General features: G+C 34.2%; 1 protein-coding gene across 25 annotated transcripts in view; it reads left to right on the top strand.

Moving 5' to 3' along the window:
* Window positions 1–25,871, top strand: part of ADGRL3 (adhesion G protein-coupled receptor L3) — an 818,271-nt gene that overhangs the window by 283,149 nt on the left and 509,251 nt on the right. For all 25 annotated transcript variants that reach the window (XM_053217310.1, XM_053217313.1, XM_053217311.1 and 22 more), the window contains one exon: window positions 17,061–17,305. In XM_053217310.1, coding sequence (XP_053073285.1) covers window positions 17,251–17,305 — 55 coding nt within the window. In that variant the 5' untranslated portion in view covers window positions 17,061–17,250. The remainder of the gene's footprint in view (window positions 1–17,060; window positions 17,306–25,871) is intronic.

The following is a 25,871-nucleotide window of genomic DNA, read 5'->3' as shown; positions in this document are numbered from 1 at the left end:
GTGTAAAATGCTGTCACTGTGTTAACACCTGTTAAGAACCCCTAAAGAACAGCTTTATGATGACGATTATTTCTACAAAATTATATGCATTTTAGTATAAATGTTGTTTACTTTAGTTTTTGTTTGTTTGTTTGTTTGTTTTTCCCTTCCCCATGAAGAATATATTTTGAGATCCAAGGAGCTGTCTTAAAGGTTAACTTTGATTGTCGCTCCTGGGTGGCTCTGTTGGTAAAGCGTCTGACTTGGGCTCAGGTCATGATCTCGCAGTTTGTGAGTTTGAGCCCTGTTTCAGGCTCTCTGCTGTCAGCACAGAGCCCAGTTCAGATCCTGTGTTCCACGCCCCCCCCCCACCCCGTCCCTCCCCCATGTGTGCACTCGCTCGCTCTCTCTCAAAAATAAACAAACATTTTAATAAAAGTTAACTTTGTAGAAAGGCCTGTTTTACAAGTTGGTAGCTACCTATAAATGCTAATTATCAAAGCATTACTATAAAAATGTACTGATGCATTCATATTTTTTTAATCTGTGTCTTAGGGTCATGCTAAACCTTACTGTGGTAGCTATTGCTTTTAAGACCATACGTATGTATTTAAATAAACTTCTAGTCAGGCTAAAGTTACAGCAGAAATATTGCATCATATGCTACAACCTTAGAAACTCTCCTTTGGCAGTAATGGTCCCTGACTCCCTTTGGGTATTTTAGGCACTGATACTCCATAATGGGCCATTAAGGAAAATGTTTAATTTGAGACTTATCCAGGTGTACCCTACTGAGATGAGATAATTTCAAAACATGTGTATTTTCTGTCCTGCCTGGTTGCCACTGATATACTAACTACAAGGAATGAAATATGGAAAAGCTCTTTTGGAATACTTTGTGAATCACAAAACACAATACATTTCTCTCATAATCTCAAGAAGTATATTTAAAACATAGATACCCTTTTTATTTAAGATGGTTCTAACAGAATTATTTTTAGACCTTGTCTGATACACATTTTTTAAATGTCCACTCTTGTATTATTTTCTTATTAATACTTGTTTTAAACTGCTTTTGAAAAGGAGACTTAATGAATTTTTTTTTCAATGTGAAATATCGTGTTTAAAGTCAAAATATTTGTATGAAAGAGATGAATGGAACTGACCAGTCATGATAACTAAGCCACAGTGAAACTGTGATGTAGTCCGCTAGCTCATAATGAAATTTAACTTCCCCCTGCATTCCTCTCGGTTTTGGAAAGTCTTCAAAGAAAGTGTGAGTAGATGTGTATTTTTCCTTATCTGCCTGAAGGAATTGGAATAGAATGATTTTGACATTACTACTTCATTTCTTATAACTTCGTTATTGTAGACTTTAAGTCCGTTTCTTTGTGGCTAGAATTGTATTCAAAGAAATAGTGTTAAGAATAAGATGTTTTCTAGCTCAGCCCTGAAGCCATTGATGTGGCTTGATACAATTCTGGTCACCTAATTTGACGTTTAAAATTCATTGTTCCCAGCTATGGAAATAGCTTTTTAACAAATCTCAACTGTAGTGCTATTTGCATTGAAGATATTTTTTTTTAATTTTTACAGGAGAAAATGTGACTATGGCAGTTTTAAATCAAACTCTGGAACTTTAATTATAACACAAACTTACACTAGATGTATTATATTATCATGGTTTTCAATCTTGAAGTACTCAGGTAATTTTAGTTATAAAATTGCCAACAAGAAAACAACAGAAGACAGTACTAATCTAGCCCAATCATAAAGCCTCTGTAGATAATAAAAATCCAACAAATGTTAGAAACATTTGAGATTAGTTTGACTGATCACTTGTCAATTTGAAACTTGCCATTAGAATAATTATGATAAAGTCACAACAATTCTACTTTGAAGATCTATCTGCTTTTTTCGGTAAGAATCAGAATAATCTCGGTTCCCTTTTTGGAAAAAAATACTTCAGTAATTAAATAGTCATGCTGATTGGAATGAGATTGATAGGTTTTGAAGTATCCAACATTTTATTTGGGAGATATCTTTTTATTTTATTTTTCTGATTGTTTTCATCTTTTTGTATCATTTAAGAAGCACTTTGTTGGCACCTAAGAACCTCCAAAATCATCATTCCTGGCTTGCTCTCCTAATGAAGTCTGTGGTCTTACCCCATACCCAAACCAAGCATGAATAAAATGGGTCATTACTGTCTATTCAAATGTACCAGACATACAGCATGCTAGGTAGGAGTTATTTAAAAGTGAAGTTAATGAAGGCTTTTTGTTGATTGCATGATTCTCTCAATCTGAAGCTTGTTTGAATATATCAGTGTATGTCTATATCCTAAATCTTCATCTTATTTCCTACAACTCCTAAATTAAATGCTACCCAAACCTAGCTAAAAGCACCTTACGTTTATGTAAAGTGCTGCCTTAGCACAGGAATCTATAACAAAAATACCATAGACTGGGTGTCTAATAAACAACAGAAATTTATTTTTCACGGTTCTGGAGACTGGAAGTTCAAGATCAGGGTGCCAGTATGGTTGGGTTCTGGTGAGAGTTCAGTTCCCTGGTGATAGACAGCTGTGTTCTTTCTGTAACTTCACATGGTGGAAAGGGCCAGAAAGTTCTCTGGACTTTGTTTTATAAAGGCACTAATCCCATCCATGAGGGCTCTGCTCTTGTGACCTAATTATTCACCAAAGGCCCCTCCTACAATTACCATCACATTGGGCATTAGTATTCAACATATGAACTTTGGACGGGGGTAGTGACATAAACATTCAGTTTGTACTAGTACTGCTTTGGAATCAGTGGTCAATAGAAGTGGTATGAGACGGTAGAATCAAGTGAATGGAAGCACACACTATGGATCGAGACTGTTCAGGTGTAAATCTGGGCTTGTTTATTTTTAGCTATATGACCTCAGCAAGCTCTTTACACTCTTAGCCCCTCTGTTTCCTCGTTTCCTCATTTGTCAAGTAGGAATAACAATAGTCCCTTTCTGGGGGTGCCTGGGTGGCTCAGTCAGTTAAGCTTCCGACTTGAGCTCTTGTCATGATCTCAGTTTGTGAGTTGAGCTCCATGTCTGAGCCCCACATCAGGCTCTGTGCTGACAGCTCAGAGCCTGGAGTCTGCCTCAGATTCTGTTTCCCTCTCTGCCCTTCCCCTGCTCATTCTCTCTGACCCCCCCATCTCTCTCTCTCCCTGTCTCAAAAACAAATAAAACATTTAAAAAATGAAAAAAAAATATTAGTCCCTTTCTTTAGAGTTTCTATAGGAATAACCATAATGCTTATATTTAAAATCAATTAAATGATTGATATATTAATATGTGAAGAGCTCTTAGGACAGTGCCTGGGTATGTAAGGGCTCAATAGCTGTTTACTGTTGTTATAAAGAAGATTATCTTGCCTACTGCACTTTAGATTTTGAAATAGATTCACAGGCTCCTATTAGAAATGAAATTAGACTTATTGATTCAGACTAACATTGATAATAAAAAGTTGAGATTTTATGAGCATAGATGACTCTTGAGAAACGTGGGTTTGAACTGCATGGGTCCATTTATACATGGATTTTTCCCCCCAATAAATACAGTACAATACTATAAATGTATTTTCTCTCCTTAGGATTTTCTTTTTTTAATTAAAAAAAAATGTTTTCCTTTTTTTTTTAAGTTTATTTATTTTTGAGAGAGAGAGAGAGAGCAGGGGAGGGGCAGAGAGAGGGAGATAGAGAGAATACCAAGCAGGCTCTGCACTGACAACACAGAGCCAGATCTGGGATTCAGAATCAAAAACCGTGAAATCATGACCTGAGCTGAAACAGAGTTGGACATTTAACCGACTGAACCACCCAGGTACCCCTAATTTTTTTTTATTAGAGAGCATGAGTTGGGGGAGAGGGACGGTGGGGGGGGGGGTGGGGAGTGGGAGGGAGAGAGAGAGAGAATGAGAAAGAGAGGGAATCTTAAGCAGGCTCCGTGCTCAGCCTGGAGCCCAACGCGAGTTCAATCCCAGGACCCTGTGATTGTGACCTGAGCCGAAATCAAGAGTTGGACGCTCAACAGACTGAGCCACACAAGTGCCCCCCTTATGATTTTCTTAATATTTTCTTTTTTCTAGCTTTATTCTAAAATACAGTATATAATACATATAGCATACAAAAATGTGTGCTAATCAACTATGTTATTGGTAACTATTTATTAGTTAAGTTTTGGGGAAGCCAAAAGTTATACCCGGATTTTTAACTGCACGGAGTTGGTTCCCTCAACCCCTGCATTGTGTAAAGATCAACTGTATTTTTATTCTTGAAGAGTGAAGTAAAGGATCTATTGACAAATCAGATGTATGGAAAGAATATGAGATCCATTTCCTAATTTCATCTCATTTAAAGCAGTTGAATTGTTTTCCAAACTAATTGCATTAACATAATTATTTCTACTTACCTTAATTTCAAACTTACTTTATTTCCTATTGCATGTATCAGTAGAAGTAAATATTCTCTTATTCAAAGCCTGTTGGAAACAGACTTCAGTCAAATGCTTTGTAGGATCTTGGGGAAGAGGTTAACTCAAGGACACTTTGCAAGAAAATGATCCTGTGTAAAACATCAATCTGTTTCATGGTTAAATGATATGCTGCCCTAAAGCCAAAAATAGCCATGTTCATTAAATCCAAATTTGTTCCTAAACATTAATAGACACTTATTAGATTATAACATTATCTGAAAGACAATTACATGGGACTTTTACTCTAGAGAACTTTCCTATTAAAATTAGCTTCCTGGATTACTTGTTTTCTAACGTAGCATCAAACTGTATTTGTATAAGCAGATAGGTGTTGTACTTAAGCAATGAAAAAAGTCATTTGCTAGTTTTTCAGACAGTTTGTTGAGATTTAGCATTTCCTTGCTTGAAAAGTGTTGTAAGTGACCTTTAAAAAAACACTAACTGAATACAAAGAGGTCTTTCTTTGCTCCGACCTCTCTGAAACTTGTGGAGGGAGGGATAGGGAAGAAATGAAGGAAGAACGCAGACTTGAGTGAAAATTCTAGGAAAATGCAGTTGTATTCCTAAACTACTCTTCCTACTTCTAATTTGATTTAACTTTTTTTTCTGTATCTTCTGTGCCCATCCTTCATTTTTTCCCTCAGTTTCCCATCCTGATTTCTTTTTCTTCCCACCCCGAGAAACATATAACTGATATTTATACAACTTGAAAATGTGTTGTCTTGACTTTCTTCAAATAATCTTTATTTTAAGTCACAGTTCTAGGCTTCTAGGTCACTGTGGACTCCTACCATACTAACTCTGAAAAATGTTGTCATTGACATGGCTAGCCTAAGGTAGTTTTTCTTTCCTCTCCATTTTCTTCTATAGACCACTACCAATTTAATCTTCTAAAAGCATAGTGTTTCAGTGTATCTTCTGATTCTATCCATTCTCCCACTTAACCCCTCACAAACTCCTATCAAGTGTTCTTCTGTACTATTTACCACCAGATGTAATTTCATTTACCATTTTTAACCCTACTTTTGAGCATAAAACTTACGTTAAATGAGAAGAAAGATTTTTCTATGTATTAAATGCCTACTCTTGCCAGGAATCTTTATAGGTACTATATATATTTACTTAAACCTTATAACCACCTGGTGGAATATGTATTAATTTCAGATGTGAACATTAGGGTATAGAAAATTGAGGTAATCTGCCTATGGTCATACAGCTTACAACTTGGAGAAGATTTAACACTTTTTCTCATTCCAAAGTTCATGTTGTACCTTTCATTCTTGCTGCTTCTGATGGTTCTGTCTTATGCAATATCTAATACTTGAAGACAGGAGCTTAGTATTTTTTTTAAAAAAAAAGCAGAAATAAAGGATTAAGAGGGGTACCTGAATGGCTCAGTTAGGCTCGGATCCCCTGTCTCCGTCTCTCTTCCCATCCCCTGCTCATGCTGTCTCTCTCTCTCAAAAATAAATAAACATTAAAAAAAGGAAGGAGAGGGGCGCCTGGGTGGCTCAGTTGGCTAAGCGTCCGACTTGAGCTCAGGTCACGATCTCGCGGTCCGTGAGTTCGAGCCCTGCGTTGGGCTCTGGGCTGATGGCTCAGAGCCTGGAGCCTGCTTCCAATTCTGTGTCTCCCTCTCTCTCTGCCCCTCCCCCGTTCATGCTCTGTCTCTCTCTGTCTCAAAAATAAATAAACGTTAAAAAAATTAAAAAAAAAAAAAAGGAAGGATTAAGAAAAATATAGCTATATCCACATCTAGGCCAAGGCATATACATACGTAATATGTTTGAATTTCTTCCAGGTTGTGTTGGATCTGAATGTGTTATAAAATAAACATCTATAAAGATAAATAGTACAGTTAGAGTTTGTCATTTGGAGGTAATGCATTGCCAAATGGATAGCAGTACCATTGTATCTAAAAGTGTTGTGATTCTCTGGAATCAATATTTGATCTCAAATAGTGTAATAGCCACTAAGAAGTGTTAGGGAAGTTTGGAACCCTGACAAAGCATCGTATTATGAAAATGCAAAGATGGCATTATCTTTGTATGGTGTCATGTTGGGTACTGTATAAATACTAGTTAGTTCATTAATTTAATGATTCATATGATATCTCTATTTAGGTTAATACCTCTATTAACTCAAGCTCTTTATTTCAAACCAGAGATCATTTACACAAATTAAACTCAGAACAAAATGTTCAAGCATTCAGGAGCAATATAGAGGATTCTAAACATTTTTGGAAAATATTCACAATAAATATTTACTCTCATTCTCTCTCCAAAGATAGTACTTGCAGTGATTTTTATGTATTTATGTTATGTTTGCCTTTCAATGCATTGCAAAATGATATTTAAATATTACAAAAATACACAGGTGAAAACTGACCAAATTGGATTCAAATTCCTTTGTGAAGCTTTCAAATCTTTTCTTCTGCTCCTCCAACAGGTTGTGTATTTATTTTCTGCAGCTCCTCCTTACTCAGTAGACCTGACAGACAGAGACCTGGCCGTTCTGTAATATGCTGTCTTCTATCATCTTTACCTTTTTCACAGCAACCCTTAACCCACAACGTTCATCCTTCAGTCACTGTTTAGTGAAATCTCACTCATTTCCTCATATTCTAGCACAATTACCATTTTCTTCTAGAAGGTCTTCCAGATCTTCCAAGCTGGATTATTTCCTCTATTTTTTTAAAACTCTTGTCTTTATTATATTTGAATTTGTATTTCATTATTTGTATTTCCTTTGTTATCTCTTCCTGTAGCCCTCCTGCAGTGTTCTCTTCCTGCTCTTCCTTTTCTTCCTCTCCTTTCTATAATGCATGTGTATGTGGATATCTCATAAATATATATATATATATATATATATATATATATATATATATGTATATGTATGTGCAGGGCTTAAACTCATGTGTGTGTGTATATATATATGTGTATATATATATATATATATATATATACACATATATATATACACACACACACACACATATATATACATATATATATATATGAGACATATCTCCTATGACCAAAAAAAAGTTTACATTCTTTGTATTCACTGAAGATCTCTTGGTACATACTACTAAAGGAACACATGTGTGGGTAGATTGAATTCAATATTTCTTGAAAATATTAAAAAATTTTGGGATGAGCACTGGGTGTTGTATGGAAACCAATTTGACAATAAATTTCCTATATTAAAAAAATAATAAAGAAAGAAAGAAAAAAATATTAAACAAGATGGTTGTATTATCTCTCCTCTGAATCTCCAAAGGGATCAAGTACTAGTTAAGATAGTATTTATTACTAAAATGTTCAGCTCCCTATTGCTACTAAGTAGGCATGATAGTTAAATACTTTTTTATAAATTTTGATGCAAATAATTTGGTCACTCAGACGCAATTAAGGTATGTAGTTGAATATTTACCTTGTTCCATTTGTTTTTATCAGAGGCTCAATTTTATGTGATTCCAAAAGTGAATTCATACATAAGAATTTTATATTCTTCACATCTCCATTCTTCTTCCTTATCTGAAACCTTTGTCTCCTTCCAATGCCTTCTTCAGTGGAAAGGAAGAACATCTTCTCAGTACCAATATTGATCCCTGTATCATTTATCATTGTTTCAAAATTTATTGGGTACCTAGTACTTGGCCCAATACTAGACAGAATATAAAGGAAGAAGACAGGGAAGTTCTGCCAGAAAAGTTGTTTAATTGCATTTTGAAGGATGAGTGAAGTTATAAAAAAGAGGATGGAGGCTTGGAGATGAGAAAACAGCACATTAAAGAGTCTGCAAGTGCCCTTGTATGGCTAAAGCACAGGGTCATCTATGAAACTGAGTAGGACTAACCAAGTATCAGTAGAATGTGTATGATTCGTCTGCATGACCATCACCATTTTCTTCTTGTGTGTTTTTGTTTGTTTGTTTTAATCTATGGAAACTTTTTTTTTTTAATTTTTAAGTTTTTATTTTAATTCCAATGAGTTCACAGCGTTCTATTAGTTTCAGGTGTACAATACAGTTAATTTAACACTTCCATAAATCACCCAGTGCTCATCACCAGTGCATTCCTTAATTCCACCACCGTTTTAACCCATCCCCCCATCTCCCTAGTTAAATACTTGTTAATAGTTACTTAATACAACGTTGTTGGTTTTTTTCTCCATCAATAAAGAAAGAAAAGATCCTTAAACTTATTGCAATGCTTTTGTTTTCAGAGTCAAAATGTTAAAGTGTTTAATTAAAAAAAAAATTTAACGTTTTATTTATTTTTGAGACAGAGAGAGACAGAGCATGAACGGGGGAGGGGCAGAGAGAGAGGGAGACACAGAATCGGAAGCAGGCTCCAGGCTCTGAGCCATCAGCCCAGAGCCCGACGCGGGGCTCGAACTCACGGACTGCGAGATCCTGACCTGAGCTGAAGTCAGCCGCTTAACCGACTCAGCCACCCAGGCGCCCCTAAAGTGTTTAATTTTTTAAACACAAATATTTTTAAAATACTTTTAAATAATTTTTAAAAACAAACAAATGCGAGGACCAAAGTAATAGTATAGTCACCTGCACTCTCTCAGTTAAGAAGTAATAGATATAATTCTTTTAGCAAACACCAAGAAAACTTTAAATGAAACACAATATGTATAGATTTCATAAACTGCCAATTACAGCTGACATTAAAATAATAAGATCATTAAGGGGTGCCTTTGTGGCTCAGTCAGTTACGCGTAGGACTCTTGATTTCTGCTCAGATCATGATCTCACAGTTCTTCAGTTTGAGCCCTGCATTAGACTCTGTGTTGACAATATGGAGTGTGCTTGGGATTCTCTCTCTCTGCCCCTCCCCTGCTTGTGTGCTCACGCGCTCTCTTTCTCTCTCTGTCTCAAATAAATAAATTAAAAAAAATACATATTTACTCAGTCTAAACTCCTTTAAAATTCTTTTTACTTCTACCTAGTGATGATCGCACCAAACGTTTTAATATTTTATAGGATTGTGGTGGGAGGAAGCTATCTTATAATCTAATAGCTTGTCTTGCTAACCTGCTTCTTTACCTTAAGAGTTAACTATTTCATAGAATGTCCATTCACATCAGGAGTCATCCATGTAAAACTACTTTTGGAAAGACACTTTTGGGAGAAAAGGTCGTCTGTCATTTCATAGGACATGGACTATGAAACATTGCTGTATATGTACTTATGATTATGCAGCACTGGTAAATCATAGAAATCTTGCAATCTTAGATTTGAATAAAGCCTCTCATATAAGCATCTGTGCCACACTAAACAATTTAGGTGAAATATATTTTCCAGTCTTATTAAATTAATATTTGTCAAAAACACTTGTCTTTTTTGGGCTACAATTGGTAGATCTTATTTATAAATGTAGTGAGCTATGTGCACATAAATCAGATTACATAGATGCTTTGTAATGGATATTTACTTGTTAAGGTAGTGACAAATGATAGAATACCTAGGTTAATCACATTTATATTTATATTATTTTTCATAGGTTACCATATGTCAGTTGTATATAACAAAAAAGATAATTTATGGAGAAGGATTGTGGTAAATATTTGATTTGTTAATGAATGTAATTTCAAATCATTCAAATTTCCTAATCCAGGTACTAACCCTGGAAGAATTATAGATAATACCGAAGTGATATTTGTAAACACTTCTAAAGTAAGGGTTTTTTGGTGCCTAGGTGGCTCAGTCACTTAAGCTTCCGACTTCAGCTCAGGTCATGATCTCATGATTTGTGAGTTTGAGGATCACATCAGGCTCTCTGCTGTCAGCACAGAGCCCACTTTGGATCCTCTGTCCCTCTCTGTCTCTTTGCCCCTTCTCTGTTCATTCTGTCTCTTTCTCAAAAATAAATAAATAAATGCAAAAAAAAAATCTCAAAAAAAAAGTAAGGGTTTTTTGTTTTCCTTTGAGTTAATAGATATGATTTCCCTATATGAAATAAGGAAAAACAAACCATGTTATATAGGAAACTCCTGTATTATAATTAGCAATGGGGCTATAGGTCTATAAACCAATTAATTAATTATTAAAATAGAGCTACGTGCTGTTGGTGGGAATGCAAATTGGTGCAGCCGCTCTGGAAAGCAGTGTGGAGGTTCCTCAGAAATTTAAAAATAGACCTACCCTATGACCCAGCAATAGCAGTGCTAGGAATTTATCCAAGGGATACAGGAGTACTGATGCATAGGGGCACTTTTACCCCACTTTATACATCTGGCGTGCACTAAACATGTAAAAAGATTGACCTCTGAAAAAGATTTACATGGCAAAAAGAAGCAAATAGGCAAAGTAAAATATGGATTAATTGAAATTTATAAAGTTCATATGGACTAAAGTTCATAGTTAGCAAAACTTGTGATAAATGAACATTTATTACTTGGGAAAATGTACAAATAATACAAAAAGGATATAGTATCTTCAATAGATTATTATTTTGAGGTTAATAATAAAATGCAATTTTCCTTGGAAAAAGATTGAGAGAGTAAATTATCTTACAGAAATGTGATTAAGAGTAGCTAAAATGTTGGGGTGCCAGGGTGGCTCAGTTGGTTAAGTGTCAGATTCTTGCTTGTGGCTCAGGTCATGATTCCAGGGTCGTGGAATCGAGCCCTGTGTCCAATTCCGCACTGAGAGAGAAGACTACTTAAGATCCTCTCTCTCCCTCTGCCCCTCTCCCCACTCACACATACTTTCTCTCTCTCTCTTAAAAAAAAAAAAAAAAAAAAAAAGAGTAGCTCAAAGGAAGGTAATAATTCCAAGATAAATAGTATTTGGAGTGTAGAAAGGAAGTGAATATACAACAAAAATTAAAGCTTCCAAATATGATTTAAGAAGGACATATCAGGGGCACCTGGGTGGTTCAGTCGGTTGAGCGTCTAACTTCGGCTCAGGTCATGATCTCATGGTCCGTGAGTTCCAGCCCCGCGTCGGGCTCTGTGCTGATGGCTCAGAGCCTGGAGCCTGTTTCCAATTCTGTGTCTCCCTCTCTCTCTGCCCCTCCCCCATTCATGCTCTGTCTCTCTCTGTCTCAAAAATAAATAAACGTTAAAAAAAATTAAAAAAAAAAGGACATATCAAAAACTTAAACAGGGAAAACAAATTATGACACTACAATTTAAGGTGAGAATTTGCCCAAAGTAAAATCAATGTTTTAAATTTAAAAGAACTTTTGTTTCAGCAATAACAAGAAAAGTTCAAATAACTTTCAGAGTGTAAGTGTATTGGATATGAGGGCAGGTTAGTCTAAATCTAACAAATAAGGGATGATCTGTGTAGTTTATGACAGAAGGCTTTGGTTACATAAAACATTTGTATAATATCTTTCCATTTTGTGATTTTTTTTTAACTTTTAATGGAACATCAGTCACATAACACAGTTTCATAATTATAATCTTAAATATTAATGATTAATGATTTGTATAGGATAGCAGGCAAAACTGTCATAATTGGTAATCTTTGATAAAAATTAGAAATGCCACCTTTTATGAATAATTTTTAAAACATTAGTGTGTTGGTTTATTATTGGAAATTAGTGTCATAAATAGTATATCTTAAATGAGAGAAACACTGAAAATTCTCCTTTATGAAACCTCACATTACTTTAGTGTGCATTGTTCAGCTATAGAATTCTCAAGGAGAGTGTGGATACCCAGATACCGGTGCTATTAGTCATCAAACTTGGAAGTGAGAGGGGTGGAGATCAGGTGTTTCCTTAATCCCTCAATTTTGAAGGAATAAAGGAAACAAAGGAAGTTGGTGAATGACAGACACACACTAACAGACATGCATGATCAGTGATAATCTCTGTCACGCGGTATTTTGCGTTATCTGTAAACCTCACAACCAATTTGCAAGGTGAATATTGTTCTCTCTTTTATACTTGCAGTAACTGAGATTCAGAGAGGTATTCAATCTTGCCTTAACACCAGAATATTAGGTCAGCATAATTTTTTTTAATTGAAGTATAGTTGAGACACAATGTTACATTAGTTCCGGGTGCAAAGCATATTGGTTGAATAAGTCTATATGTGAGGCTCTGCTCATCCAAGTATATCTACCATGTATCGCCATACAATACTATGCCGATACTATTGACGATATTGACGATATTGACGATATATACTGTGACTTATTCATTCCATTACTGGAGGCCTATATCTCTCACTGCCTTTTGCCCATTCTGCCTATTACCACTCCCTCCCTCTGGCAACCTTAATTTTATGTCAAGTATAATTTTAAATACCTTGCATTTACAAAAGAACATCTGACAGCTTTTCACTTTGTGTTCCTAGAACATCTCACATAACACATATCACATTCTGCACAGCGTTATAATTATTGGTAAATATACCTTTTAGCATTTATATTTTACTGTCAGTGGTTGTAAAAGGGCTACTACATCTTAGACTTGTAGCCACACTCTTCCCCCTTGACCCACAGTGTTAGCACAGTGTGTGGTACATAGAGAAGGCAAAAGAAATTTATTGTAGGTGGAACTGCATTTTGAAATTGGTTAAATGCTTTATATCAATAGTGAGTCTTTTTTATGTGTAATTTTCTTGTTATATGTGACTTAATGAGTCTTCAGTGCCTTTTCTTGGTTTTTCATCTCTGTGTGTGTTTGAAGAGCTTTGTTTCAGAGATGTCTTAAGTGGAAATCCCTTTTGTATGAAACTGATTGTTTTGGTAGTTAATAACATAAATTAGAAAACAAAATATCCCAGAAAGTTTCCTATTTTTTTTCACTGTTAGTAGGCAAGCAGTAATGGTTTGTCTTTCTATAGGTTATGAGCAATCTTGTCTTTCAAAGTATCTATTAAAATTTATATGGTTTGGGGCGCCTGGGTGGCTCAGTCAGTTGAGCCTCCGACTGCAGCTCAGGTCATGATCTCACCATCTGTGAGTTAGAGCCCCTCGTCAGGCTCTGTGCTGACAGCTCAGAGCCTGGAGCCTGCTTCAGATTCTGTGTCTCCCCCTCTCTCTGACCCTCCCGCATTCATGCTCTGTCTCTCTCTGTCTCAAAAATAAATAATCATTAAAAAAAATTTTAAAAAAATTATATGGTTTGATTATTGCAATTTTATTATATATGCCCCCATATTAGCACATTATTTTGGAGGTAATATTTTGGGTGAATGATAGGTGGGAGGTGTTACTGGATTGTGAGGACGTTACCCTCTTTAAATAATAGCTTCTATTCTCAATTTCTTTCCTCACCTCTGTTTACCCGATAATCATGAAAACAAATTCCTATGCTCAAATACAATGAAAAATATCTGAGTAGATGTGGTTTCATGTCCCGCTATGATATCTTAAAACAAATCATTATTATAAATAATATGCATTTTCTTATCTTTTCTATAAAGTAACTTTCTCCCACTGTTTTATCATTGTGGAAATATATAACATGAAATAAACTATTCTGATTTCCACTAAAACAAGAATTCACAATAGTAATACTCATATTTCACTATGGAAATAATTTTCCCTGTTCCTCCGAAGGATACCATGTTACAATTAGTATGGTTTCCTTTTTAAACATGTCTTCACTTTTCTCTTTGCCCCTCTATGTCTACCTAATATATCCATGCTGTTCCAGGTTCTCCACTCTTCACAATCAAATGACATATTTAAGGGGCGCCTGGGTGGCTCAGTCGGTGAAGCATCTGACTTCAGCTTAGGTCATGATCTTGTGGTTCGTGAGTTCGAGGCCCGTGTCAGGCTCTGTGCTAACAGCTCAGAGCCTGGAGCCTGCTTCAGATTCTGTCTCCCTCTCTATCTGCCCCTCCCCCACTCATTCCCTCTCTCTCAAAAATAAATAAACATTTAAAAAATTAAAAAAAAAACATATTTAAGAAAGGCCTAAATCTTTTTGGGAAACTTGCTACATTGGCCCCTTCCTTTGCACAATTAATACCCCTATTATCCTCTTACATTTTCTTGTTTATTTCTACTATAGAGAGAGCAAAGAACACTGGTGTTGGAATCAGACATTTGGTTTGGAATTCTTGTTGCATAACATTTTTTATTTTCTTCCTCAGTAAACATGAAATCATATTATCTGCTTTACAGATTTGTATGGAGAATTAAAGCAGATAATTGTATAATATCCAGAACATTTCTTGATATATGATAGGCACTAAAATAATTAATTAATAAAATAAATAATTAATAATTAAAATAATTAATAAAATAAATAAGAATATAATTTATTCTCTTCTTTATCTTGTAACTTCCTTTCCTGTGTTCTGTTTTTCCCATGAGTGTAAGTTGTGAGAAAAATTGTTCTCCTTCATCTGCATTCTCAGTATCTGCCAGAGTTAGTATTTAGTATATATTTTTCAAGTAATGAATAAATAATTTGCCTAGTGGCTACCCACGGTTATTTCCAGTGGCAAAGTAGTTCTGTGTATATTTATGTGTTTGTGTGTCTTTGTGCATACATGCATCTAATGCCAATTTTTGACACTGGTATATTCAATGGACTTAGAGGAAAGAAAAGAAAAGACATAGTAACTAAATGTTGAGAATAAGGAAGTATTGTTTACTTGGTGGTATATCAGTCAGTTTTAGTATCCATTTGTGAGTGCCCATTAATTATCACATGTATATTAAATAATGTTTTAAGTTAGCAATTTTTTTCAAAAGTTATTCTTTGAAAGCGTTACACACATAGCAATTAAGAATAAGTTCTGAATGATTTCTTTGTCAGAGTGTGAATAGGAGAAGGAACGAAAATATTTCACATGCTTCCCTTTCCACATACCTTCTCTTTTCTCTCAACCACTTCTTTTCTCATCAATCCTATTTGTCAAAGTAAAATATTATTGGACTGTCTCCTGTGAGCTTCATTTTCTTACAATGTGTCTGTGAGATGAAACTTTTTTTTTAATCTTTGTGTTCAGATTTAGTGTTCTTGGAGCCTGTCTATACCATAGTGAGTCAAAACATTTTTGAGCCAAATTATTGAATGGTCTTGCTTCTTAATACATACATGTTAAAAGGATGAATAGGATAATGTTGAAAACTAATGAGATGTATAATAATCTGAACACATACACTTATGTTCTAGACACTGTTCTGGGCAGTAAATATTTTTACATATATAATTAAAGATTCCAAATTTTAGCTCATTAAATGTTCATATAGGCATATGAATCAACTAGGGAAGTGAGGCACTGAGGGTTTAAATGACTTGCTCGAGCAAGGTCACAGTACTGGTAGAGCTAATAATTGAAATTGGGTGGTCTTGCTCCAGAATCTGTGCTCTTAAGTGCCATGCTATAAGTAACAATGCCAGAAATTCACATAAATCTGTGTAGTTTTGCCTTATAACTAAGGCAAATATTTCAGAAATGTTTGGAATTTATTTCATCGGAATGAGATTTATCAATACAGGCTTCAGTAAACTATCTCTATTTTATATAACCCTTTCTGGAAAACTTTTAAATTTATAAGCCCAAAATATGAAATTGTTTTAAATATTGGGTTTGAAATGCGAACTCCTTTCCTGATAGAAATAAATTTCATTATATGGAGATTTCTATAGGGCTTTCTAGAAGAGAGAGAGAGAGAGAGGAGAACGACCCAGTTTGTACTGATTGATCCGTTTTAAAGGTGCTGACTGTGAAAAACGTCTTCAAAATTTGGGTCACACTCTTTCGGTATTTTTACTTCTTCAGATAAATCTGTGCAGTCTTTAAGAGAAGGCAGCTCTATCAGTTTGGTTCAGTAAAATAACTTTCTTAATGCTTAAAGTTTTTAATGTCTTCCATACATATTTAAAACTTTTAAGCAAGATTCCACATCTTAAATTGTAAGATCCTGAAGAATCATTTCCATGTTTTGTTCAGTGTCCTATCCTGTGTTCCTAGCCCAGTGCTTTGTATTTCAGTGGATATTCAGTAAACCTCCTTTGAATGAATTAGCTATATTTAAGCATAAGTACTTAACATAAATCTAAGATCTTCATGGATTAATGTACAAAGATGTTTTGGAAAATAATATAGTTAATATTTAGAATGATTTCTGAATTGAATATCAGGGACTAGAATGAAAGTAAGACTCATACATGTAACTTTTATTTGTTAACTTGTAGTATATGGTGATCAATGAATCTTATGGTAATGGTAATGAATGAATTTTTTGCTTTATTATTCTAATGTTAGTAAAAAAATAGGTTTGTGGAAAATTTTTATGTAAAATAAACCCCAACTCTATACATACTAACAAATTACACAAATCAATTGCTAATTCATTATGGTACAAATTGATATAGCATATTGATATTAATTTTTCCAGCGAGACTGAATTATTTCTTTCAGTCAGTTTGGAACCAGGGAAATAAACTCTGTGGTGATATATGCATAAATAGTGTCCTGCAGGTTACTTCCTCATTTTTATATATGACGCCTTAATAAATTAGAATGAAGGGAGGGAGGTATACAGATGTTCAAGTCAGCAAATGAACTTTCAAGGAATTAAGATGAGAATATGTGTTTTGATAATCCATTTTGTTTTCTTGTTTGCAGGATTCAAATTTGGGATACTGGTGTTTCTGTTTTTGAGGATTTTTTTTTTTTGAGGGAAAGTTGTTTTTTTTTTTTTTTTTTTTTTTTAAATCATCGGTCTTGGAATACAGAAGAGGAACCAGAAATACACTCATTTTGTTTCACGCTGGGAACACTCAGTTTTGAGGCACTCACGCCCGAGTTCACAGCCATGTGGCCATCACAGCTACTAGTCTTTATGATGCTCATAGCACCGATCATTCAAGGTAAGACCTTTACTTAGATTTTTGTGCGAAGCTTCATGTTGTCCCTATTTGCACTGGATCCTTTCTTATAAATCTTTGCTCCATGATTTAGCAGCTTTTGCCTGCATAAATAGAAGTAAATTAAATTAAAAAGGCCATAATATGTACCATGAGCTGCAATAAATACAACTTTGAGTTTCATTTCTGAAAGTAGCTTTTGAAATGTATTTTTTAAAGAATTATTGCATGTTTTACTATTTGTTTTTACCACACTTGTGGAAAATCAGCTGAATTGTTAACTATATCATTTATTCTGAATTTTTTGGCCTTCCTATTTTTGTAATTACAATACTTTTTAATTTAATAAGTATGTATATTTGAAAGAAAACACCCCAAAATCTGCTTTCTTACACCAAGTAATCGTTTGTTTCTGAGTGTTTACTACTGTGTTCAGTCTTTAATATACAGAATGCAAACTAAACCTCTCATTTAACCAAAAATTGTTTCTTTCATATACCTTTTAATGCAAAGAAAGAAAAAAAATGCCAAAATGATATGAACATATGATGAAAGATAATTTTACGGAAGAAAACTGATCACCTTATAAAAAACTGTATATTTTGTTCATTTAGACATTTTGGTATTTGTAACACAAATGTGATAGTTAAATGATCCATCATTGCAAATTTTGTGAAAGATAATTATTTAATAAATAAGAGAAACTCTATACGGCTTAGTAGAATATTCACTGAATCTTTCTAAAAACTGGCAGAGTCTACATACATATGTAGCTTATTGACAATTTAAAGTCTTCTACTAATTATCACTGGTTTTGCACTAAGATGAAAATGGTATAACATAAGTCACTCTCTCATACATTAATGGCAATTATAGCAAAGAAAGGGACACAGCTGTATTTACCACTGCTTAGGAGGTCTCAGAATAGTATAATGTAGCAAGCACCTGAAATCAATTTTTAGCCTCTTTAGCTCACTTTTGGTTTTTAATTGACTACAAATATCTGTTGTAGTTTATCAGGGATGCAATTCTGAATTTGGCACATATTCTTGTGTCAACCTGAATTACATTCTGCCGTCACTATAAAAACTGGATAAGATACCTTCTGTGTCTTTTGACATTTTTTCCCCTAAAGTTTCCCTGGTTTAGCACATGTTTTCTAGAGTAATCGCTACAATGTAAGGTAGTGCTTTATTAAAGACATGAAAGTAAACCTGTACAACCATCTAGTTTTAAATGATGCAAATTCATCAAAAATTTCAAAATGTTTCTTTAATCCATATACTGATGGAGAACTTACATTCACATAATTGAGTACATATATCATTTTGTGGTAAGGGACAATAAAAGAATTCTGTCCCTTTAAACAATTGTTTTTCTAATTATCTGTATATCTAAAGATTATTCTAATTGGGTTTTTTGGTGTTATAAAGATGCCTCACTCATAAAGTCATTTTGAGGATTAAATGAATAGCATGTGTAGAGAATCTAGCACAGTGCATGACAAGTATTCAGTGTTTGAACATGTTAATTTTCTTCATCATACTATCTGCCTCACTAGTTTATTTTTGTTCTCATTGTAACAACTGGAAATTAGCTAACCATAAGAGCTATTTCATTTGATGTTGATAATCAGAAAAAAACAAAAAACAAAACTCTTTCACTCTCTCTATATGTATACATAAAATTCATATTTAAAAAGTCAGTCTAAAGTTATACTTGGTTAGGGGAAGGTAGATTAAAAATAGCAGAAATAGACATTGTAAGAGGCTCTCTTTTCAGAGGTGAAATTTCTGATTTCTAGAAACTGATACCCACTATGTATTTCAGTTGGCCCCAAACATGGCTGAGCCATAGATCATGGGACTTGGATTTGGACCTGTCTCACCCCGCTCCCCACCACCACACACACACACCCATTCACACACTCATCCTCTCTCTGAGTAACTCTGAAAAGTATTTAAAAACTCCTAATAGAGCAAATAGAAAATTGACCTGGTATATAAAATATGTTGGGCTAAAACTGAAGTAATCCTTTCCGCTGCATGTGAACTACTTTATATTATCTTGACTTTGAGCCATATTATGCTACATAATATAGAAGCTTTCTATTTATAAACTTTATCCTTATTACCTTGAATAGGAATTTTAAACCTTCACACCTGAAAAAATGCAAGTCAGTTTTGTCTGTCTTCTATAGAAGGCCTTCTCCACTGCTTTTGTGATGCCATTTCTGACTTGTAAATAAAGGGCTTCTTCATATGAACAGCCTTTTGGAACCCAGATTGCTTATAAATATGGGAATGCACTTTGATCAGTGTTGATATTAGAAGATAGACTTTTTTTTTCTTTTTAGAATCCCTACCAATCCTGTCTTAAAGGAATACCACATAACTTGGAAATTTAGACAGCTGAGTTAAAATGAGTTAAAATGATGTCACAGTTACAGAAGGACCTACTCTTGTTTCTGAAACATCCCCTGGTAGCATCTCTTTGCCTACTGCTATTGAGATGTCCAGCTTCATTTGCTACTCCTGACCATAGAGAATTAAGTTATCTGGGTATGACCTGAATTGCTTTTTTCTCCACAGCAAATAATAATGATGGCTACTGATTTCATAGCCATGAACTTTAGATGTATTGATACAATTAATCCTCACAACATTCTCATGGGTTTAATATATTTACTATTACAGTAAAACCTTGGTTTGCAAGTATAACTCATTCTGGAAACTTGCTTGTAATCCAAAGTACTCGTATATCAAAGCGAATTTCAAGAACCATTGGCTCAGTTGTGATCATGTGACGTGAGATGTCATGTGCTACTCATATTGCAAGACATCGTTCTTTTTTCAAGTTAAAATTTATTAGAAATGTTTGCTCATCTTGCAGAACACTCACAGAACAAGTCATTCACAATCCAAGGTTTTACTGTATTATCATTATCATTTTTTTACAGTAAAAACATTGACATACTGAATGGTAAAGGAACTTGACTGAAGTTATACAACTATTATGAGACCTAGATGGGATTTGAAATGAAGGACCTGGCTTCTTGAGCTCTGGCCTTACTGCCAGTAGTTAATCAATTACTATGAAGGCCTTTCTTCCCTGCAGAGCAAACCATCTCAATTCTTCTGATCATTTGGGAGAAGGTGAGGCAGACATGCAGATCCCCTGCCTCTTCCATGTTCTGGGCACAGGCAGATGGGGCTTTGGAAGTCTCACAGACCTGTGATGAAATTTCAGCTCTGCCAGCTACTAGTTCTGTAACCGTGTTACTTGGTAAACTTGTTGACAAATATCCATTATCACCCAATGTGAGCCAGAAAACTGGGCTAGCTACTAAAAATATGGTAGTAAACAAAAGATTTTAATTCTTCCCTCAAGGAGCTAACAGCAACTTAAAAATTTGTAAGCCTGCTTTTTATCTGCAAGCTTGAACATTTATTCCCTCAGAGTTATTTTAGAAAATAGAATAATATCTATGTATAGCTTCTAATGTAGTACTTGGCTTTGGTAAATCTTTCTTATATTTTTCTATTCCTAACTACCTTGAAATGGAGCTAACACTCTGAGAATTAGATAAGAATTCCAAATTATCTTCATCTTACTGTGAGAATTGAAATACACTTTTTTTTGGTACTTGAACCTCTCCATTTAAGTTTTTCCAGTATATTCTCGGTACTAGTTTCTAAACAAATTCTCAAGCTGGTATGCATGAAGGTTTAGTATATAATTGTCTATATATAATAACGTATTATAGTAGATGATTGTATATAGTTGCAGTGGTGGTACTACATAACTGGTAATATATAATTGTTGGTGGTGCATTTTGTGCCTGATTTCCACATGGGTAAAATTAGAAAGTAAGCTAAAGAATAAATCTGAAAAGTGTTTACGTTAGTTTTTGATATAGGAAAACAAAATTAATCAGTACATCCACACTGTATATGTATATATACACAATTTTTAAGGTAGGAAATGTCTCTGGTTCTGTGTTTATCTGTTCATATTTTTTGTCTCTGTGTACCTCTGTATTTCTCTTTTTTTCTGTTTTCCATGACTGTGCCCCTTTCCTGTACAGCCATAAACCCTTATCTATAATGCAGTGAGACCTGGCAGAAGTAAAAAGAAACCACTAAAGCAGATGGCCAGTTTTTTGCTGTTAACTAATGTAGTGTAGCATGAAGATAAAGGATTTTTTGTTGTTGTTGTTGTTCTATTGATGTGGTTGGGAGCAAGGGACAAGAAGGGAGTTGGAGAACAATAATCTGATAATAACCTGGGCACTAGGGCTTATTATGATTGGCAGTAAAGGAATACCAATGTCCAGTGTGATACATGGGCTAAGAGATCTGGTACCCAAGCCACAATGGATTGAGAAGGTGGTTGGGGTGCTCAGATATTTTAACCGTATCTCCTCTTGATTAAATTGTACTTATAAACTGCATCACAATTGAAAAGATAGAAAACAGGATAATTGGAACTTCCTCTGGGTAGAGGGGAACAATATATTTATGGTACCTCTGCATGCAAAATGAGGCTTAAAAAAATCCTTCTCTAACCACCATATGCATATTTTTTCTGACAGTCTATTTTTTAAAGTTGCATGTGTATTTATATATTTGTGGACTTTATAGGCTGTTTTTTATTATGTTCAAGGAATTAATTATAATAATCAGCTATTAAGAGCAAAACTGTTGATCATACCCATATATATTTAGTACTATATTTTTATGTAATTTGCATTTTATTATTAATCTGATTTTTACAGTTATAATACTGTTTAATGTGTCAGTGATTTAAAATAATATGCACATTTCTTAACTTCTAATAAAATATAAAGCTTGAGAAAATATAAAAATACATTTCACTGCATAGCATCTTGCCATATAATTCTCTTTATGAAGTCATATTTTATTGATTGTGAAAAAGTCAGCTTGACTTCTAAGCTCTGCTTAACTTTGTTATTTTTAGAAATTAATCATCCTTGGAATGTTTATAATGTTTGCCAGCCTAGATAATTTGTAATACTCCCAGTAATGCCACTATGTTTATGGTCAAGTATGTTATACAGAAAAAAAGTCTTTGTCATGGTCATGATATATGAGGCTACTGTGGAACACATCCAACACCATCTGCATTACCCACTTGGTACTGAATTTCAAAATATATATTTTGTAAGTTAACTGCAACCTCTAATATCACAATATAAATCACAAGTATACATAGATGATAGCTTTCTTTTATAAGAACGTGTTCAGAAACCTTCCCTACCTACTCGGTATGCAGGTTAGTTATTGGAAAAGAACTTTTGCCTTTGCACTTGCAAAATGTGTTATATGTGAATTATATGGTACTGATACTCTATGAGTAACATGTATTTACTGTGAGAGCGAAATAGCATTTTCCTATCTTCAGATTTTAGGTCAGACTGTTTGGGGGTGGTTAGGATCATATCTTATTTTTTATATTTCTTGGCCTTGGGGTTGACCAGGACTGCAATAGGGTAGTTGTACTCTTGGTGTAGAGTGAATTAAAAAACAATTGGATTACATAACTTATAAATATCTACTTATTTTCCTCTTGTTTGCATTGCTAATTACTTTCATTCTCAATGTAAGAATAAGTGTTTTCACATGTATAATTTCATGTGAGTAGCTATAATACATATTTCATGCATTTACTTCCTCCATTCTGATTGCTAAATGGTTCTTTAATGACCACTCAAAAAATTGAAATGCAGTAGTTGAAAGAGTCTCATTGATTTGTTATGTAAATAAAAGACAATATATTGTATTATGATCTATTTTAATTTGGCAGTTTAGAATAAGACCTTGTTGAAAAATAGGCTCATTCATTCTCTACTTGTTTTTGAGTTTTTTTTTTTTAATGTTTATTTATTTTTGAGACAGAGAGAGACAGAGTGCAAGTGGGGGAGGGGCAGAGAGAGAGGGAGACACAGAATCTGAAACAGGCTCCAGGCTCTGAGCTGTCAGCACAGAGCCCGACACGGGGCTCGAACCCACGAACCGTGAGATCATGACCTGAGCTGAAGTCGGACGCTCAACCGACTGAGCCACCCAGGCAGGCGCCCCTGGTTTTGAGTTTTTAACTGATAAATTGAAAACAAGTAACTTACATTTTGTTAATAATTACATTTTGTTTTATTTCTATACTTGCCCTATATTGTTATCATAGCAGGAATTAGGTCCTTTCAATATAGAAAATTGTCTTCCTATTAAAAAAAAAATCTATCTGAAATGAAACATTTGACCAAATAAGCTAGGGTAGTTAAGGATTTGCCAGAAAAATTTGATAGTTGTATTTACAGAAGTAATAGATATGAATCTTTGTATAAAACAGGCTCTCACAATGACATTTGTTAAGCTTTAGGTGTTTATTTCATCTATACACACTATAGTTTGTGGTGATTTGAATGCCCTAAAGTCAAGGTTATAGCTTACTGGTAAAGTACAAGCACATAGTCTCATATATCTCTTTGTTTGTCATTGCCAGTGTCATCTACTTTATTGTCAAAGTAACTCTCCTCATACAAATTTAACTTAGAAAGCAAAAATCCAATAATTCCATGACCCAATGATATAATAAATATTAATGTTTATTAGATTTTCCGTGTAGTCGTGTATGTGTATATATTTTTTAAAATTGGAATGTTAGAAATGAAATTTGTCTTTCATTTTTATTTAACCTTAAAATGTAGATATTTCTGTATTGTATTTAAATTTAAAAACATATATCATATGTAGGAGCCATCGGTTACCTAACCATATACTGATAGCTCAAAAGTGAAGGTCATTGACATATTGCCATTATAAATAGCACTATAAAGGAACACATCTGTACATAAAATTTGACTATATCTTTGTATCCCTAGAAAAAAATCTCTTGAGAAATAGAGAGTGAAAAAAAAAAAAGACTTCTTTTTAGGTTCATTAAGAACTATCTTAAGTCAATGTTAATAAATTATCAATGCAACCTTGCTTGTTATTAATGCAGTTGTTTAGAACAATTCCACAAGTTTTGGCTACTGTAATAATGAACAATACAAATGAGAATAAACATTCAAATGTTAAGATATTATTTGCCGGGTATGATGATGTATTCAGAAAATTCTAAAAAGAAAAACTTTCTCAGAATAATGAGAACATTTACAGTTCAGATATATGATTCTCATATTCATAAATGATTTGAGTCAAAGCAGCAATGAAATGTATGACTTACTTAGGAAATATCATAGGAGGAAATACATAGAACTTATGAAAAGAAATGTCTAAAACTTTACTGGGAGTTATAAAAGAGAACATTGTAGGGGCACCTGGTTGGCTCAGTCGGTTCAGCGTTCGACGTCAGCTCAGGTCATGATCTCACAGTTTGTGGGTTCGAGCCCCACGTCAGGCCTGTGCTGACAGCTCAGAGCCTGGAGGCTGCTTCAGATTCTGTCTCTCCCTCTCTCTCTCTCTGCCCCTCCCCCACTCACACTCTGTCTCTCTCTCAAAATATAAATAAATGTTTAAAAATTTAAAAAATATATTTAAAGAGAATATGCAACATACTATGTTCCTGAATGAAAAGACTGAGTACAACAACAGTAACGAATATTGCCAAATTATTTTGTATAGATTTTTGCACTACTATATTCAAAGTACCAATATGAGCTTTTCTATGTAGAAATTCAACAGAATTATTCTAAAACCTATATTGAATATTAAATAAGAAAACTAGTAAAAATGAAAAAGAATAATAAGGCACTTGCCCAAGTGACCATAAAAATATATATTGTACAAATACAGTAATTAAAGATAAAAATCTCAAAATTAGGCAAAGTGATCAACTGTAAAAATGATCCATAAAATAGCACTGCAGTTTATATGTCTGTATGGCAATGTGGTATGAAGGACTCCTCAGAAAATCAATTGTCTAGTACTAAAATAGGGATCAAACCAATTGTGTGTGTGTGTGTGTGTGTGTGTGTGTGTGTGTGTGTGTTTGTGTGTGTGTGTGTGTTTCAAAGTATATATTATGAAATTTCTGGAGAAAGTCCTCTTTGAGTTATCTACTTTAATCTCCTTTTTTGAACACCATATTAAATAGTACAAAGTAGGCTGCAGTCACAGCAGATTCCTAAATTAATAAAGGTTTCCAGAGAATGTTTCCTTGTTCACCAAACATTCCAAAGCAGGTAAGTGTTTCTGATCAGGGCATGAGTATATGGTGGGAAATGGTAATAGATGTCATTCTTTTGCTCTCACAGTTATACATAGAACCGGTCTAATATCGTGAAGCTTCCAAAGTCATTCTGAGGGTCATTGCCTTTCCGGTCTGCAGGGAGGAGCAAGGAGCACTGTGGAGATTCTAATCGAAAATTTTCATGGATATGCTTGGAAGTAGTGCACATTACTTCTGCATCCATTTCCATTAAATAAAACTCCATAGCTACACCTATAAAGGGGTCTGAAAGGTATAGTCCTCTTGAGATAAAGGAAGCTATGTATAAAAGATACCATGTAGCTTTAACAAAGAAAAGTGGATCTAATGCACTAAT

This window comes from Acinonyx jubatus, chromosome B1 (assembly GCF_027475565.1).
Source record: "Acinonyx jubatus isolate Ajub_Pintada_27869175 chromosome B1, VMU_Ajub_asm_v1.0, whole genome shotgun sequence".
In the NCBI taxonomy this organism is placed as follows: domain Eukaryota; kingdom Metazoa; phylum Chordata; class Mammalia; order Carnivora; family Felidae; genus Acinonyx; species Acinonyx jubatus.
This window is presented reverse-complemented; position numbering and strand designations above follow the sequence as displayed.